Source organism: Crocodylus porosus, unplaced genomic scaffold, assembly GCF_001723895.1.
Source record: "Crocodylus porosus isolate Cpor-Errol unplaced genomic scaffold, CroPor_comp1, whole genome shotgun sequence".
Classification (NCBI taxonomy): domain Eukaryota; kingdom Metazoa; phylum Chordata; order Crocodylia; family Crocodylidae; genus Crocodylus; species Crocodylus porosus.
In genome coordinates, this window is record NW_017728931.1 from 143,607,502 (window position 1) to 143,627,281 (window position 19,780).

Here is a 19,780-nt window from a genome sequence, read left to right on the forward strand (position 1 = left end):
GCCCCCATGGAGCCTGCACAGTATTTAGTCCAGGACCTGCAACTTCAGCAGTGCATGGCCACTGGCCACGCTGAAGTTGGACAGCCCTATTGTAAGCATTAACAGGCTGGAGTCTACTGATTTGCGTAAAAGTATGAAAAAGCAAAACAGGAAGGTGGGGGGAGAAGAGAGTCTGGGCTGGGAGATTTTTCTGCGGATGAAAGGGCCAACCGACAGCAGAAATTAACAGCACAGTTAATTAACAGCACAGTGTTATGACCCCATTTCCAGTACTGCCCATATCCCATAACCTACAGCTCTGAATGGGAAAAAAGAGAGGTTAGGACAGTGGGGGGACACAGGGAGGCATGTGGCAAGAGAATGAACCCAGAGCCCCTAGCACAGGGAAAGCTTTGCACGCAGGGGAAGGGGAAGGGTGTCACACAGAGCTCCCAACATGGATGAAAGGCAGAATGTGACGGTACGCAGCTCCTGGCAACAGAGATAATGAGGGACCCTTCTATGGGGGAAGAGGGATGTGGAGAGCCCCTGGCACGAAGGGTGGGATTGCAGCAGGTCCCTGAGATGGATGGAGATGGGAAAAAGATGCAGATGAAGCTTGTGGGAGGAAAGGAGAGAAGCAAGGAGCTCCTGCTGTGTGCCTACAGGAGCAACAAATGCACTATTAGCAGTCTGCCGGTCACGCTGTCGTAAGCATTCTTCCTCTTCAGCCTACTACGTGTAACTGCCGGGCAGAACCCATGGGAGCCTTGGCCCTCTCAGATTAGTGCAGCCCCTGGCTGCGCAGCATTTGGAGAATTTCTGTTCTGGACACGGTTCGGACTGGGCTGGGCCAATGCTCCTGCTGGGACTTGAACTTGGATGTTCCTGGCTAGAGGCTGTTGCCCTCTGCTCAGGGTCAGGTTGATCACTGCATTTGGAGTGAGGAAGGAATTCTGGGCCCAGACCGGGGGGGTTTGCCTTTCTCTACAGCAGGGCCACAGCCTCTTCCGGGCATCTCTGGAGCATATATGAACACCCCTTGCAGCAGCAGGAAGCTGGCTGCCATTGTCCTCCTGCTTTCTCTGAGGCAGGTTCGGGTGTGATATCTGCTGTGGTCTCAGGGTTGATGGTATTTTTACAGAAGTTAGATTGTGGATTTGTCTGGGATGACACGTACAAGGCTGATCCTGCCTCAGGCAGGGGTTGGACTAGATACGACCTCCAGAGCTCCCTTCCAGCCTCACTGCTCTAGGACTCTATGGCCAAGTCCAGACGAGCCCAGACATGTGGTATGCGGCGTTGCAGATCTGTCTACAGCACCCCACAACGCACATGCAGGCATTCCCCATGCTGCTACTTTGTGGAGATCCCAGGGTCAAAAAAACCCACACCAGAAAAAGTAGGGCAGCGCATGTGACAGCAGCGCGCACTGCTCAAAAACAGAGGCTGGCAAGCTGAAGCCATGCTCCAAATGTCAGCCAGGCTCCCTGCTGCAGGAGTGCCATGGCTACAGCTCCCAGAGGCCCCCAGGTAAGGCTGTTAGGGCCATGTACCGTGTGCCAGAGTGGCTGTGGCATGGGCATTTCCTGGGGACAGGTAAGAGCGGCACAAGGTGTGCCACTGCTATTTGTTCCTGGGGAAACGCACAAACCTGCTCGTCTGCTGACTCCCCACCCTACTCTCTTCCCTCTCCCCATCTTCAGATAGCCCCAGTCTCCCAGTCCTGCCTTATTACCCTTGCATTTCCAAACACAACTCTCTTGCTTCTACTTATCCTTCCCTTCTGGTCATTCTTCCCCCTTGCAGAATAAAGGAATACATTTTAAAAATCAGAGAACTGGAACTAAAGAGCTGCCAGCCCACTACCACCTGGAGTGGTTGTGATATACCTCTGCCCCCACCTTCCTGCCTCGACTCGGACTCCAATCTCTTTGGTTCAAGGACAATGTCTCCCTTCTGTGTCTATGTCCTGGCATTCAGCAGAGTGGCCCTGACCTCAACTGGCTGTCTTTAAGTGCAACCATTAGATTTAAAGCAGCTTTTCCAGCTGCATCTGTTTTTGCAACCCCTAAAAATGTTTTGGGAGCTGCCTCTCTCAAAAACAAACATACCAAACCCCCTCCAAACCCCCCCCAAAGTCAAACTAGATTACCAGCATTGAGTGTTTCCTGCCGAGAGGGGTTCACCTACCCAGAGCGCCTTGTCTCCAGTAACGTTAATAAAATCTGAGTTCCGTTCACTATGCAGTTTTCAGCCTGGTCTCCATCAAACATGTTCTTCAAGAGCTGCTCCACGCATTCCTGCCTGTTAAATGACACATGGAGGTTAACGGCATTAGGGATAGAGATATTTTGCAATTTTTTTAGTTTTACAAACAGAGGCCATCCTAATTCAAACCAGAAATAAGACGGAAATTTCCAAAGTGATGGTAACTGACCACTGGAACTGATCCACAGGGGAGGCAGTACACTCTCTGTCTCTTAAAAACTGAACTGAGATTGGATGTCTCCCTCAGGCTGTAGCACCCCCTGAAATCATGGGCTATACACAGGAACCTTGTGCTAGAGATCACACTAGATAACTACAGTGGCTCCTTCCAGCTTTAAGATCTATAGTGCAGTCTTAATTCTCAAAAAGGGGTTTAAGGACTCAAGACCCAAGTAAAACTAACCCCAAAAGCAGACAGGCAGTACCTCGCCTTTCTATTACATGGTACATCTGGAGGCCTGTTGCCTCTTGCTGAAGTTTACTATGTACCATAAATAAGAGGCAGCAGTGATGCAACATTATAGTGTGGCCAGGTGCCATCAGCCCCTCATCCATGACAATCTCGGCGCAATCCCCACTTCCAAATATCCATGTAAGGTTGTTTCCAAAGTGGCTTCTAGTAGCATGACTAGAAGAGGGCAAATGGGGCACAAGCCCCAGGCACTGACTAAGGGGCTACCAGAACAGACTCAGAGGGGCCACTTCTCTCACCACACCACTTGATAAGGGGGCCAGAAGCTGACTGTTTCCCAACAGCCCAGATAGTTGCTCAGGTGTTGGAGGTATCGGGACAGCCAGCAGAATTCACTGGCTACATCACTTGGCAGAGAGAGGCTGGGGCAAGCAGGTCCATTAACCCCTGGGTGCTGGCTGCATTGTCACCTGCCCCCATGGCAATGGGCAAAGGCTGGCCACGGGTGTAAATGTTAGCAGTTCCACCTCTGGGCTTCTGCAGACATGTCTGGAATAGTCTTTCAAAACCCAATACAAAGCAAGCCCTTTTTTCACACATCTGGCTAAAGCAGCACTGGCTAAAGTACCCATCTAACTAAAGTAGCACTTTCCAAGTCCATGGATTTGCTAGCACCTAGCTGTTTCCACAGGGTTTCAAAAAGCTTGATGATGTCCAAGCGCATAAAATGTAGCTTATTGTAACGAAGAGATAAGATTAATGAATAGCATCGACAACAGCTTTTTATTGATCTTCTTTGTCACTTCACTTAAGACGAGCACAAGAGGGCACTCAATCAGACGAGCTGCTTTACAGTAAAACTGAAACCTCTTTTTTTACAGTGTGAGCCTAACTGTGGAACTTGCTGCTCTAAGTACTCTGGTGAAGGGTAAGGTCCTGAGAAAGGATTACACATTTATTCTCTGATTACAATCATGGCTCTATGGTTCCACAGCTCACTGGTTATTAAATTCTGATTTGCCCCACAAAAATATATATCCAAAAGACCAAAGGACACCAAATAACCGAAGAGAGGAAGCACTGGCTGAGAAAAGCAACCAGATAAATGAGCAATGCTTGGAGATCTATGGAAAGATGCAAATAGTACAAAAAGAGCCATCTCAATCAAATTATTTTTCTGTTTGTGCTGTGAAATTTGTTCACTTCTGCAAGGTTTTCTGAGCTTAATGAATATGCATTTTTCATCACTTTTGGTCTTTTCAGCTGTGTTACAGGTAGAGCTAAAAGACATCTGTGACATCTAGCAGGTGAAAGAAGTAGAATGGAAAATAAGAAATGTTCTGCCATTTTTTCCAAGGCCTCACTGCCCTGACAGCTAACCCTGCAATTCCAACAGCGATGTGCTATTCACACAAACAGCTAGTCTGATTGACCTTCAATTTCCTTTTTAAACATTTAATAATGATTCTGTTAGATCCTCTTTCATTTCCTTTCTTTCTTCTCTTTTTGTAACAGCCCCTGACACAACTTTCCTGAAATGTATGTTTCCAGGACTGAGAAGGGATTGGATAGCAGCCTTCAACTCCCTGCATGGCAGGTGCAAAAAGGATGGAGCTGGACTGTTCTCAGTGGGGGCAAATGACAGGACAAGGAGCAACGGGCTCAAGTTGCAGCAAGGGAGTTTTAGGTTGGATATTAGGAAAAACTCTCTCACTCGGAGGGTGGTGAAGCACAGGAACAGGTTACCCAGAGAGGTGGTGGACTCTCCATCCTTGGAGGTTCTGAAGACCTGGCAAGACAAACCCTTAGCTGGGGTGATTTACCTGGGGCTCTGAGCAGCGGGTTCAACTAGATCACTTCCTAAGGTCCCTTCCACCCCTCATTTGCTATGATTCTATGATTGTCAGATTGCACAGACATGGGCAGTCTTAAATCGAGCACTTACTCCTTTTTATGTGGTTGGCTTTTTCTAAATGTTCATGTTTAGTGCAGGATCGTGGATGTAACTTCCTAGGTTTTTAAAAAAGCAACTTGGTGGGAAGGAAACCAATTCCAGCGTTATGTGGAAATGTATTGGTTCCTACCTTGGGTCATTAGTAGAGTTTGAGAATTGCACATCCACAGCAGAGATCTCCAATTAATTAAACAGGGACATAAATACCAGAGCAGGGCTCAAATTTAGGATGTGAACAATAAATAGCCTCACAGTGTCTCAGTGTGCAGTATTCCAGAATAGCCCTTCAAGTCTGTAGCAGTGGCCCCTTTGGCATGTTACTTTCTTGATAAAAGTCCCTTTTTTGTAACGGTGCTTCGTACGAGCTCCTGCTTTCGGCTGACTTTGCATATCCAGTACTTCTTCAGAGCTCGCTGTTGCATGCCCCCATTGTCTTGCGCTGGAACTTTTAAATGATATTTTTCCCCCCAGAGCTGGTCTCTGTAAGACTGTGTTGGATGAAACACACTCATGAGAAATTTGACCTAGGAAAAGCAAAGCCTTCTCGACCTACAGCTTCTCAAACAACATTAGACACTTTCCAAATCAGAAAACGTTAAATTTTTCAAAGCCCTGTGACTAAAGCTGCTTGCATATGACTTAATGGGATCATAGAAATTAGAGATGAAAAGGAATTGTTAGTCCATCTAGTCCATTCCCTCGGCACTACAGGATCATTTCCTACAATGTGTTGTCAAATATTTTTTCCATTCCAATTTTAAATTATTCATGTCAGCACTTTCAGTCCTTCCTTTGCAAAGCTATTCAACAATTATTTGCCTCAAACCTAAAAATATTCACTTCGATTTTGAGCTTGAATATGAGCTTTTTAGGCCAAAAGGCATTATTTTGACAAAAGTGGGTCAGAGTAGGACTTAAAATGAGTGAGTCTTGTCCTCAAGTACTGAAATGAAACATAGGGGGATTCTTTGAAGGCCTCTGTGCTTTCCCACACGTGGAATGCGGTGCTGTGTGGTGAGCTGCAGGAGTCCCTTGAACAGCTTTGCTCTTCGAGGGCAGGTTGATGTCCTCTCTCGACCCAGTGTGTGGGAACGTGCCTTCCCATGTGCTTCAGGTCCACGCCTGCTGCAGCTGCAGGGAGCAAACAGAACTTGCCTTTGTGTCCTCTCCCCTTAGTCTGACTTAATATTTCCTTCAAAATCAGAGATCAGCATAGTAGGGCTGGAAGGTTTAGGTTGGATATTAGGCAAAACTTTCTCACTAGGAGAGTGGTGAAGCAGTGGAATGGGTTACTTAGAGAGATGGTGGAGCCTCCATCCTTGGAGGTTTTTAAGGCCCAGCTTGACAAAGCTCTGGCTGGAATAAGCTAGTTGGGACTGGTCCTGCTTTAAGCAGACAGTTGGACTAGATGTGACCTCCTGAGCTCCCTTCCAGCCCTCATTGTCTAGGATTCTATTACTCTAAAAAGAAAAAAATGCTACCAAAATGTTGAACTGTACTGCGTCTGCCTCTCCCTCTGGAGATGATGAGAGAATAGAGAAAATGCTTGATGGGTGTTACATCCGTTGCTCAGTGCATTAGTGGGAGGTGCTCAGATCCTGCAGTGATGAGTGCCATACAAAAACTTCTTGGAGTCTCCTCTGCACATTTGATTCAACAGAACAAGTCAGTGGCACCTAACCTCTCTAGCCATTTACGGCTGTAAAATAAACCTTCGAAATATGAAGCAAACATAACCAATGTCTTCAGTTTGCAGATCCCCAGACCTAGTATATCTGTGCCTGTTCCTGGTTTGGCCAGTCTGCAGCAGAATGAACTCACTAAAGACACGTTGCTTTTCACTGTAGCTTTTCAAACCTTGTGCATAGTGGAAGTGACAAGAACTATGCAGTTTCTTTCCACTGCTTGTTAAAGCTAGGGGACAAAAAAGTCCATGAGATGAACACGAGCCTGCAAGGCGATGCTGTGGCTAATAAAGCGACCAAAACGCCGGGTTGCATCCATAGATGCTTCTCGAGCAAATCCCGGGACGTCATTCTCCCCTTGTACTTGGCCTCGGTGAGGCCGCAGCTGGAGTACTGTGTCCAGTTTTGGGCTCCACAATTCAAAAAGGATGTGGAGAAGCTTGAGAGAGTCCAGAGGAGAGCCACGCGCATGATCAGAGGTCAGGAAAACAGACCTTACGATGACAGGCTGAGAGACATGGGACTCTTTAGCCTGGAAAAGCGCAGGCTCAGGGGTGATCTGATGGCCACCTATAAGTTTATCAGGGGTGACCACCAGGATCTGGGGGAACGTCTGTTCACCAGAGCGCCCCAAGGGAGGATGAGGTCGAACGGTCACAAACTCCTGCAAGACCGTTTCAGGCTGGACATAAGGAAGAATTTCTTTACTGTCCGAGCCCCCAAGGTCTGGAGCACTCTGCCAGCGGAGGTGGTTCAAGCACCTACACCGAACACCTTCAAGAGTAAATTGGATGCTTATCTTGCTGGGATCCTATGACCCCAGCTGACTTCCTGCCCTTTGGGCAGGGGGCTGGACTCGATCTCCCGAGGTCCCTTCCAGCCCTGATGTCTATGACATCTATGAAATCTATGACAGTGTCTGCAGTTAGGCACCGGAGCTCTCAACTGAGGAGAATACCCAAGAACAGACTGGGGACAGCCTCTGTTCACGTGCAGGACCAGCCCCAGCCCCAGCTACATCACCCCAGCCAAGGCTTTGTCGGGCTAGATCGTAAAAAGCTCCAAGGGTGGAGAGTCTACGTAACTTGTTCCAGTGCTTCACAACCCTCCTAGTGACAAAGTTTTTTTTTCTAATATCCAACCTAGATGTCCCTTGCTGCAACTGGAGCCCACTGCTCCTTGTTCTGTCATCTGCCCCCACTGAGAATGGTCCAGCTCCATCCTCTTTGCAGACCAACTGCAGGGAGCTGATGGCTGCTATTAAATCCCCTCTCGGTCTTCTCTTCTCCAAACTAAATAAGCCCAATTCCCTCAGCCCCTCCTCATAAGTTAAATTACATGATCATATACTTTTTTTTCCACAGGCCATCAGTCCATTTAATGCAGCGTGGGCTGTACTCCAGGGAGAAATAGAGTCTGTACAACTAGTGTTTAGGACCCCTGGCTAATATGTTGCAGAAGCAGAAGTGTATGCCACAAGTGAGTTCAGGGCTGCAGGAAAGGAAAGCATAGTCTCTTGGCTCAGGACAGTGACCACAATCTAAGCTTAGAGAACCAAATTCTATTGCAGCCCCTCCCTGAATGTTCCTGTGTAGTGCAGGGCAAATCTTGTAGACCAGATTCACATTCAGATCCCTTAGTTCACAGCTGGGCACTAAGTGTTCACTGTTTTGCGGGTGCCCACATGAGACCCCAAGGGCCAAACACAGACACCTGCAATACAAACTGATCAGAGGTATGTTTTGGAAACAGTAATAGAAACAAAGATGTCGAGTTCCCTGACCTTTCAGGGTCTCTGTGTCTCAATTTAGGCACCAAAAACTAACAGACAATTTTGTCCATTTGGGCTTTAATAACAGCCAGGCAGAAAGGGGAGGGCAGGGGGATGTGAAGTTATCCAACTGTGGAAGTGTCCAGCGAGTAAGGCAAGATCACAGCCACATTCAAGAGAACATTACTAAGTTTGCACTGAGCCTAGGCCATGAATGATATATATTAACATTCAGTGAAAGCCATACCATAAACAAAAAGAAATATTCAATATTCACTTAATGCATCAGGTCCCATGAATAAGGTAGTACACATAAACATGTTTTAGAGACTACTATCATAATGCTTAAGAATGAAGCAACCAAGCTAAGGCTACAAGGGCAGCCCTAATTAAAAATGGTTACTCTGCAAAGACTATGATTCTTCATAGTGGTTGGCGATATTAATCCCGCCTACAGGATTAATCCCCCCATTAGTTCAAGATCATATCCCTTCACCAGTGGTGTGCACTGGAGACATGCATGTGCCCTGTAAGTCCTTGCACCCCGACCTATTGTGGGCAGTTAAAACTAGTTCTGAATCCCAGCAGAGCTAGGCTTTGTACAGACATTCAGTTTCTCCTGGGAGAGTTACTGCTGTCTCATGAGAAACTGCAAGTGTCCAGATGTTCAGGCTTTTTCTCCCAAAGTAAAAATGGCCAATCCAGGAGAAAATAACCTGGGAGGAACCAAGGTTAAATCACTCTCAAGAAAGTTTCTCCTGGGAAAGAGAACGTCTGTACATGCTGTGGATTTTCTCAGAAGAGAACAATCCTCTAGCAACTCCTTTGTAGGCCATGTGGGAATTCATCTACCAACAACAGGAGTCAGGATCGTAAAAGGAGAGTCGACACCTGACGTTTCATGGGTTGGTGAGAGTGATGCTGTAGTCTACAAAGTCGGGGTGTGTACCATGTCACGTGACCTATTAGCTTGAGAAAATGTCTTGCTGTTGCTGCACTTTGGTGGAGAACAGGGGCCTGATGATGTGAAACCAGCCTAGAGGGTGACATGTCTTATAGGCTTGGAATCTAGAAGATCCTCTGTAAATGTGATTGAGAGGTGACATGCTGCAACTCACTGTCAGGCCCAAAGAGCAGACTAAGAAGCCAAATGCAAAGGGGGTTTCCTTCAGATCTTATTGCTGTTACAACTAATCCTTCTTCCCAGGTTGTCACTATTGTTTAGTGCACTTGCTAACAGTGTCTTATCTTCAGTCAATCACACTGAAACCTTTATCAGGTGGAGACTGTGTTTTCTTTCATGCTGGTATAATGACAACGGCAGTTGGTCTCAAACAAGACCTTTAGGTGCTGCCATGATGTAATGACAATATTAAATACCTGTAGTTACAGGAATTGTCAGGAGCATGGCCAAAGTTGGATACTGGCTGCATAATTAGTACTTCCAATGACTTCTCAGGAAATTACATTACCAGCAGCAATTACCAATTTAGTGACATCCCTCTGGCATGTACTTACGATTCCAGTGCTGTGAGAAGTGGGTCAGGCTCAGGTATGTCCTGTAGCTGGTTGCTCTGGTCTCTACTCAATCTTATGATATCACACAAGGTCTGGGAAGCATTTGATTGCCTCTGTAAATAACAGGAAAAGGTCAAATGTAAGTACTAACTGCACAGTTTTGATTCTCCTGGCTTCCAGAGAAACTATCGTGTAATTTGGAAGGAACAGAACTGAGGCCAGCAGTGCATGTAACTCAGCAAATGAGAATCCCTCAGAAAAAATGCTATACAACTGCACAATAATGTGAAAAATCTAATTTACTATGCCTTAATGAATAAGCTTCCATTCCAAGTTTGTATCCTCAAAGCATCATTTATATCCACAACACAATTACCAGAGATTTCAGAATTAAGGGGAGGGGAGGGGTGCTCCTGAACTCTGAAATTAAACTCAGCTGTACTTTTTTGTTAGGGCTTGTTGTTTTTTTAATAAAGAGTGAAGGGTTTTTCTTTCCCTTTTTGGTTAAAGCTTCAATTGCAGTATATGTGATAGATTCTGTGGTAGACTACGTGGTTACTAATCAAAGCCATTTCTTTAGACTCTGTACAAGGCCATCTGTAGCTTCCACCTAAGGGACAGCATTATAAAAGATAAGCAAGTCCATATGCTATGAGCTATTTCCTTTCTATTTTCTCAGTGGGGCAGTTTCTACCATGATGATAGCAGAATTGAACCCCTTCCAGCAAAACATTACCAGCATAATAAGAAAATCATTGTGCAGCCATCAAGTTTATTCTGCTGCTGGCAGCTGTGATAATTTGTTAGCAAATAGCCAAATCAAATACAACCAGCTGAAACAGAGATCAAAAATTATCCTCGTGTTTCGTGATCTTAAATGTCAGCACTGGTAACCACAGTCAGATGGGAGGTGCTGATGCAACAGACCAAGATCCAGAGCTCCTAGGTTAGAATGTTTTGCAGAAATGATTAGGAAAAAAAAAAGATGGAACATCCCGTCTGTCCTTTTCAATCTGGGTGATTTAAAATCTGGCACATATGACTTGAATAGCCTGGAAGTAGTGCAAAGAAGTGCATCTTGCAGATTTCAGGACAATACTAAATCAATAATTGTTTTGGCTTGAAAAGGACCAAAAACACCCCCAGAAGAAGCCAGTTAGTTTTCAAAGTCTTTCAACAGGCAGCTTCCAGAAGCATGTGTTCTTAATTAAACCTCAGTTATCACTGACTATAGAAAACAATCCAACATTAAATAAATACAGAGCTAGGCTAAGAATAAACAGGAAACTAGACTCTAGTGAATGAAGAAAGCCTCTTTAATTGAGACTTTCTAGCACTATTCTCATACTACTAAACACATCCTCTATAGTTATTCTCCTTGCACTAGAAAAACAGGCATTACATCAAGCGTAAGACACCCAAGGGTCCATCCTTTCACACCAGATCTTCATTTTACCACAAAAAAAAAATCATACTCACATCCTCATCCTGGCTTGAATGGATCAGCTCCACAAGTCTTTGAATTACTTTTGCTTCATTAAGCCACTGGAGGGAAAAGAAAGGGAAAAAAATAAGTCTCTGGTTTGCAATCATGGAACTTGGAGTACAAGATTTGTTAGGAAGTCGCTATTTATGGCGGCTCAGCACAGGATGGAAGCAGCAAGGGGGATCTTTCTGTTTCCAAATCTACAAGCACCGGGGTGCTGTTTCCTCGCAGCCCAGACAGCAAGAGCTTGGTTTACATCAATAATAGCTCAGTGGCATAGTCCAGAACAGAGCTATCCAAGTTCAAACACCTGAAGGCCATGCGTCGCAGAGGCAGCACGAGTGATGGTCACTGATCCTCGGACTGCACAGCCCACAGGTATGTGGGTGGGCACTCCACCCACTACTGCAATGTGTGTGCCCTCCACACATCCAAGAAGTGGCCGGCATACCCTCCTACCAAGGGGCAACCCACCTCCCCTGCAATTCCCCGGTCTAGAAAAATGAAATGTCTCTTCATCTGCATCTGAAGAAAGACAACAGTTCAAATCCATCCATGGTGCCCTCTGGGTGGCTGTGTAATCATGTGACACTGTCGCAACATCTTCCCAGGCTTGGTGCTGCTTGAAGAACACCCAGTCTTGATCCTGACTGAGGCCTCCAGATGCTATCATCATCTGATCCCCACAAACACAGAGCATCCCGGATAACAGGAACATGATCGGGGCTCACCAGCACACTCCATCTTGGACCAACAAGCTCCACAGACTGGTTATGAAGGATACTTCAGCCTGCTTGCAGTCGGGGCAGAACCAGACCTCTCAATCCTGACAGCAGGGGGATGCCTCACCTCTGAAAGTCCCACAGCCAGGATGAAATTTAAAATCTACTTAAATTACAGAGCTGGTGAAATCATTGTGAAGTGAAAAATAAGTTCTCCGACAGAGAAATGTTGCAGTCTGAAGTAGGCAATGGATTTCATTCCTGTTCCAGCTTTTCCTGTAGTTGCTAAAACTGAGACTGGGATAAATCTGTTCCTGGTCTCCATAATGCTTCCCTCCGGACAGCTATCCAAAACTGTGGCTAGCTCTTTGCTTCCACACTGAAAGAGCCTGGCAACAACTCGCACAGACTGGGAGGAGACCTGCAGATAGCTCTGAGGCAACAGTGTCATGGCTGACTTTGAACCTTGCCTAGCTACTATTGAGAAAGAGGCATCACCTCCCGTTGTGCTCCACAGATTATCTCAACTTGCCATATGTCCCTTTTTCTATAGAGCTGAGCAAATGTCTCAACCTTCTACAAAGTTTCCTGTTGCTTTGCTAAAACACCTAGTGACCGACTTCACTCATTAACTAAAGCCTCATAGCACCTGTATGAAACAGATTTGAATCCTTCCTTCTTTCCAGGGAGAAGCCCTCAGGGTCAATCCATTTCCAAGCAGAGAAGGACTAAACTAGCACTATGCTAGCACCACTTGTGAAACCAGACAGGAGAGCGCTGGGTGACACATGTGTTTTACCCATATTTATTTTTCTTGGCCTAACACCACCTGAGAGAGTTTTCATGTCCAAAGGAAGGGACTGAGACACTTTCCTGCCTGGACCTGGTTACCTGAAAAGGACTGCTGTAGTGAGGAGACTGCTCTTTCAGGTAAAAAAAATACCTCCCCCAGCTAGAAACACCAAATCACCAACCACACGGAAAAACTGCCATGTTTATCTCAGCAGTGCTAGCAAGTGAAAGTGCTCCCCTGTATGCTGAGTCACCTTCCAAATCTATCAAGTGAAGGCCAGGCCAGAAAAATGAAGGGTGGGCCAAGAGGTCGCTTCACACCTGCTGGTTCTTCCACATTTATGCTGCTGTCCTTCTCGCTGCTTCATATTATCTCATGGGGGAGGAAATGAAGGCAATCTAAAACAGAAGCTGGAAGCAGGAACCTGAATAGGAGGGCCTGATGACTCACTGCAGCAGCTGGGGAAACTAGTCTGATATTTCACCAATCTCTTACATGCGACAGGATCTCTCTGCCCCTCTCTTACATCTTCCAGTGGGCAGGAGGAGGAATTTACGGCAGAGCAACTAGTGATCCCCTAAGCACAGTGGCATGTTAAGTGGTACATGTCTGCTGGCAGAGTCCATCCTCTAGCACAGTGGTTTTCAACCTTTTCTCTTTTGCGGACCCCTAAACATCTTTGACTAGAGGTGTGGACCCCTTTGGAAATTTCAGACAGAGCCACAGACCCCTCTGAATTGTAAGTGTGGGTATTCACATGCTTATGATTGATCATAGTCATTTTTTGCAGATCCTTTAGACAGTCTGCAGACACTTAAGGGTCTGCAAACCACAGGTTGAAAAACACTGCTCTAGCAGGTCTGCTTTTGCTATGTGATTTTCTAACCAACCTGGACTGCAGGCCTTCCTGCCTTGGGGAGGAACAAGATCGCTTCGGGAGCATGCGTACATATGGCGAGAACCAGCATATGTCTGCAGCTTGCCCTTCCCTGCACTGACCAGCTGGTGCAGCACACCATGAGGGCAAGCAGGAAAACCAGATTATCCTTCCTGCTGCTCTCTCAGAGGGTAACAACAGTCCTGACTGTGAGGGAAACCAAGTGCTGATTTTGTTATTCCCTTATTTCCCCATGGGCAGTTTACCCCCAGATTCCTGCTTCAAAAGCACTGGAAACCTGGGGTCAAACACTGCTCTGAAAGCATTTCAAGCAGCTAATGATCACTACATCCTCCAGGCTGGGCATATTTGTCTCTGCACCCCTATGCAGGTCCCTTCCAAGCTTCTCAAAGGAGGAGCTGGTCCTCGTCAGAAGGATATGCTCCCCAGAAGCTCTGCCCCTTTCTTGAATGAGATCTACATGGCCCAAGTGAACAGGTTCCCCATGTAGACCCGTCTAGGACAGCAGCAGGAATGCTTCGGGTAAGGATTCAAAGGTAGCAGGGGGTGGCACCACTTTATTGGCACAGCAGGGATGGGGGAGGCAGGTGTGCTCTGCAGCCAGATGCGACTCCTGCTGTAGGCTTCAGCGACTCAGGTGCACTCCTTTATCGGGCATGCCCCCCTCACACACATGAAACCAGAACCACTTCTTTCCCAATCCTGCCAGGAAAACTGAATCCTACCCACAGGGCCAGCCCAGCTCATGAGACACTCAACAAGGCTGGGTGCAGGAGACACAGACCCTTCCTTCAGCCTTTCCTTGGCTTCGCTCTATCCCTGACACCTGCAAGACACCAGGCACCAAAGCCAAATTATTAGTATGAAAGTGTGGAAAGAGCAGCAGCCTCCCTCAGACGAGCTCTGTGGCAGGGAGGGGCTGACAGAGCCACTGTTAATGCGGCACCCAGAAGAACAGAAGTGTGACAGGAACTTCAGCAAGCAGAGGATTCCCCTGCTGACCACAGGGCTGGTCCTGGCCCCCGGCTGCAGGCACGCAGATCCTGCGGATCTGTGCTCCTTAGCGCAAAGAAGAAAGACTGTCCTTTAAAAAGGACCTATCTAATCTCTTGAAAAAAGGAGCCATAATTCCTTGGAAAAAGCATTCCCCTCTGCTCCCATGGGGAGAGGTGAGAGAAGCCCTCACATTTAATACTTCCTGCCGTAGAGGTGCTGGCTCCACACAGCTGATCAGACGAAGCAGCAGATCCATCATTGCAGACGTATCAATGTGCTTTAGCACCAGGCTAATGAATTTATCTTTTCTCCTCAAAAATGCGATCACCTAAAAAAAAAAAGCCACACATGAGCTCTCTGTCCAACGTGTCAGCAACACTACAAAACTCCCATTACACCCCAAGCCCTTCCTTCAACCAGCCAAACCTAACATGAAACAGTTACTAGTATAAATAATTCTTCCTGAGAAAAAAGACAGAACAGGAACATGTAGCTGCAAGGGCATATCAAAATGAGTTCCTTTAACCGTCTCTTCCAATATGAAAATGATTCTTCCCCTGTATTCGGCACTGGTGAAGTCATATCTGGAGTCCTGTGTCCAGTTGTGGGCCCCCCACTACAGAAAGGATACGGACAAACTGGAGAAAGTCCAGCAGAGGGCAACAAAAATGGTTTGGGGCTGGGGGACAGGACTGGTGAGGAGAGGCTGAGGGAAATGGGCTGATTCAGTCTGCAAAAGAGAAGGCTATGGGGATATTGAATAGCGGCCTTCAACTGCCTTCAGGGGGGCTGCAAAGAGGATGGAGCTGGACTGTTCTCAGTGGGAGCAGATGACAGGACAAGGAGCAATGAGCTGAAGTTGCAGCAAGGGAAGTTGAGGTTGGATATTAGGAAAAACTCTCTCACTAGGAGGGTGGTGAAGCACTGAAACAGGCTCCTTGGAGGTTTTGAAGACCCGGCTAGACAAAGCCTTGGCTGAGATGATGTAGGTGGGGCTGGTCCTGCTTGGAGCAGGGGCTGGACTAGATGTGACCTTCTGAGGTCCCTCCCAGCCCCAGCTGTCTGTGATTTCTATGATTCTATGAACATCTTGCCCCACCAAGACTAAGAAGCTGGAGGACAGTAATGAAGATGCAAATTCTGAATCTCACTGGTACACTCTGCTATGAAATATCTCCATGTTAAGAGCTCAGACTGGAGTTCACTTATCCCTGATAACAATATAGGACAGTGTTCCCTATACTTAGGTTAGATCCTAAACTTCCACTCTGGTCACTTCGTTCCTGGTTATCAGTTCCATTTCTGGTTTCACAGGGTCTGATGGGGCCTCAACGGTCATCTATGGTCCAACTCCTTTTGGGGTTGGGGGTTGGCATTGTGTGTCGAAGAAAACCTTCTCGGCCTGTGAGTGTCTCCTCAGCCTGTGAATGTAGGAGGGCTATTAGGAAGCCAAGGCAGAGATGGACTCAGGCTAGCGTCCAGAATTAAGGACAACAAAAAGTCCTTTTTCAAGTACACTGGGAGCAAGAAGAGGGCACCAGGCAATGTAGGACCCCTGCAAGACTCAAATGGTAACCTTGTGGCTATGCCAGATGAAAAAGCCGATATTTTTAACGGTTTCTTTGCCTCTGTTTTCTTGAACAGGGACCGGGACATCCCTCCTGCCAGAGGTAGGGACAATCTCGGGGATAGCTCTGTCAGGCCTTGTGTCAGCACAGATGTAGTTAGGGATCTTCTGGAAGGGCTGGACATTTTTAAATCTGCAGGTCCAGATGCCCTCCACCCAATGGGGGGTGTTGTGGGAGCTGGCAGGTGTCAACACAGAGCCCTTGGCCCGGCTGTACGAGCATTCATGGTCATCCGGCCAGCTGCTGGGGGACTGGAAACTAGTCAACGTGGTCCCCATTTTTAAGAAAGGGAGGAAGGAGGACCCAAGTAACTATAGGCCTGTAAGCCTCACCTCGGTGCTCGGGAAGATCTTGCAGAGAATCATCAAGGAGCACATCTGTGGGGGGTCAGCAGGGGAGATCATGCTCAGGAGCAACCAGCATGAGTTCATCAAAAGCAGGTCCTGCCTGACCGACCTGGTTGCCTTTTATGACCAAGTAACTAAATCCTTGGATGATGGTGTCGCCATGGACATAGTCTTTCTAGACTTTAAGAAGGCCTTTGACACTGCCTCTCACCCCATTCTCATTAATAAATTAAGCGACCGTGGCATTGACTACACGGTTGGATGGGTAAAAAATTGGCTGATGGGGCGCACCCAGAGAGTAGTGGTGAACAACCCAGCGAGATGTGAGCAGTGGGGTACCCCAGGGCTCAGGCCTGCACTGTTTAACATCTTCATCAGCAACTTGGACGAGGGGGTTGAAAGCATGCTGTCCAAGTTGGCTGATGACACTAACACGTGGGGCGAGGTGGGCACACTTGAAGGGAGAGAGAGGCTGCAAATAGATTTAGACAGACTACAAAAGTGGGCAGATGAGAATAGGATGGGGTTCAACGTGGACAAATGCAGGGTGCTGCGCCTTGGGAGAAGGAATCCACACCATACATACAGGCTGGGGGGTTCACTCTTGAAAGCACAGAGGCAGAATGGGATGTTGGAGTCATTACTGACTCCAAGATGAACATGAGTTGCCAATGCCAGACCGAAGCCAGCAAGGCCAGCCAGCCATACCTTGTCATGCATCCAAAGATGCATCTCAAGCCAGTCCAGAGAGGTGATCCTCCCACTCATGCAACTTTGGTCAGGCCACAGTTGGAGTACTGCGTCCAGTACTGGGCGCCACACTTTAAAAAGGATGTGGCCAGCCTGGAGAGGGCTCAGAGGAGGGCCACCTGTTTGGTGAGAGAGCAGCAGGACAGGCCCTATGAGGAAAGACCGAGGGACCTGAACCTGTTCAGCCTCAGCAAGAGGAGGCTGAGGAGGGACCTGGTGGCTCATCAGGGGAGATCAACAGCAAATAGGAAGATCTGTTCAGGTCACTCCTGACCCTAGCTACTATGAAAACCAGTGCTCTACGCCAAGCATCTCAGCCTCCCTTTTCTCAGCAAGACACATGCATGACTGAGGTCATAACCAAACTGCAAGTGTAAAGTCCAGAGGATGGATAAACATACAGTACTGTAGACAACTGCCGCTCTGGAGGAAAAAGTTTATAATTGTGTCTAGGTACATAAGAAATTCACATCAAAATGGGAAGGCTGGCTACAAGCCTTATTTTTCCCATCTGCAGAGGAGGGCAAGAATTGCCATGCAGTGTTAATACCATCACAGAACATACATGCCATTAATATTTGTCTGCCTGCAGCAAAGCAGACATAATTGCTACCTGTTCAGTTTTTCTTGCAATGAGATTCCCAATGGTCTTGCTGAAGAAACTGGCAAGCAACGGGTTCAAAGGTGGCTCATGATCCAGGAAGTCATAAAGGATATTCAACAAGGTTTCATCCCCTCCTAGCTTGTCATTGATCTGCGGCACATCAGAGGTCAGCAGTTCACAGGCGGTGTTTGGGTATCTGGAGACAGAACCACAGCAGCCAAAGGTGAGATTAGAGCTCTCATTAAAAATATCACTTTGCAACACTTTCTAGGAAATAAACGCTGAAATCCATCCATGTTTCTGATCCCAAAACCTCGCTTTGGAACTTCAACTTCAAACATGCATCATCCAGAGGCTTCCAATCCACTTTGCCCATCTGCTCACAGAAAGTTATTTAGGAAAGGTCTAATTAAGAGCTCACCACCACACATGCAGTTTACTGTCATCATAAAGCACAGGTCCAATACACAGAGCTATACAAACATATGCGCCCTTTCAAATGCTCCGGAAGCAGATGAAGCACTTCAAAACAGTACCTCTTTAAATGAGGAATATTTTGAAGCATTTCAGTTTTTGTTAGGTATTTAAAGAGAGAGGAGACCTGTAGGTCCTCCAGAATCCCACGGTGCTCTGCTCCCTCTCTACCCCCTCCATAAAGGGGGTGAGAGGAAGAAGCAATGCAGGCAGTGCTCAGGCTGAGTGACAGCCTGCAGACTGTACAGCTATGGGGTCTACTCCCGTAAAAGGGAGAGAGCGAGCAGACTGGGGCTGGAGAGAAAATCCCGGCAGCAGAGAGCTGGAAAATCCTGGCCACCGTCCTCCACCCTCCAGAGACATCTTCTGGACACTCTAGTGCCTCTCGACTGTGGCAGTTTTGAAACGTTCGAGCAGGGAACACCACAGGGACTGGCTGAAACATTTCCCAGCACATTTCCTAAAATACTTCTGTCCACGCCCCAAGATGGCCTGACACTGAAGAGGGGAGGGTTTCCTCTTAAGCAGCTCAGCAAGCCACTTATAGGGGCCACAGCCATGAATACTGAGCTTCTTGCTCAACAATCAGCCCATCTCCACGACCTGCTGCTATCAAGAAAGGAAGAAAAAAAAGCAGCCCAGAGCCTGTTTTTGACCTGAGCTGCCTTTCCTCTACTGGCAAAGCGGGTGTAATTTCCCTTTGCAAACAAAAACACCCACAGCCAAACAACTCGACATGTTTTAGGAATGGAAACGCATGAAACAATCTTGCATTGTAAGCATGTTCATTTCCTCAAACATCAAATGGCACAGACACCATCCGGAGAAAAACCTTTGCAACTGCAAGTAAAAACAAATTACTCTCGTTAGCTACCTCAGGCCTCTTGCACCAGTCCGGGCTTCCAAGCAAAGGCCACATTTACCGACCGGCTTTCTCAGCTCTTATCCCGTTACAACTTTTTCACTAACATATTCTGAATATGTTAGCTTACCGGAAATCTAAAAAGCAAAGACACTGTGGCTGCTACAGTTTCATAGTTGGTCGGGTCGGAAGGGACCTGAGCAGATCATCTAGTCCTACCCCCTGCCATGGCAGCAAAGAGTACTGGGGTCAAACGACCTCAGCAAAGTGTTCATCTAGCCTCCTTTTAAAAAACCCCAGGGTAGGAGCGAGCACCATTTCTCTTGGAAGCTGGTTCCAGACCCTAGCTGCCCTGACCGGGAAGTCGCGCCTCCTGATACCTAGCCTTAATCTCCCCTCTGCCAGCTTGTGACCGCTATTCCTGGTCACTCCTGGCAGTGCTCGGGGGAACAGGGACTCCCCCAGTGCCTGCTGGTCCCCCCTGACTAGACTGGACACAGTCCTCCAGCTGCGGCCTGACCAGTGCCACATAGAGGGGGAGGATCACCTCCTTGGACCTGCTCGAGATGCATCTGTGCATGCACGACAAGGTGCGGTTGGGCCTGGCATCCCCACACTCCCAGCCCATGT

The 19,780-nt window shown here is 47.4% G+C and overlaps 1 protein-coding gene across 3 annotated transcripts in view; it reads right to left on the reverse strand.

Annotated features, from left to right (window-relative positions):
- The window catches only part of PPP6R2 (protein phosphatase 6 regulatory subunit 2), a 142,183-nt gene that overhangs the window by 47,983 nt on the left and 74,420 nt on the right, over nucleotides 1–19,780 (reverse strand). For all 3 annotated transcript variants that reach the window (XM_019543840.1, XM_019543842.1, XM_019543841.1), the window contains 5 exons: nucleotides 17,824–18,010; nucleotides 14,676–14,813; nucleotides 11,070–11,135; nucleotides 9,591–9,703; nucleotides 2,173–2,286 (listed from right to left, as the gene is read on the reverse strand). In XM_019543840.1, the coding sequence (XP_019399385.1) occupies nucleotides 2,173–2,286; nucleotides 9,591–9,703; nucleotides 11,070–11,135; nucleotides 14,676–14,813; nucleotides 17,824–18,010 (618 nt within the window). The remainder of the gene's footprint in view (nucleotides 1–2,172; nucleotides 2,287–9,590; nucleotides 9,704–11,069; nucleotides 11,136–14,675; nucleotides 14,814–17,823; nucleotides 18,011–19,780) is intronic.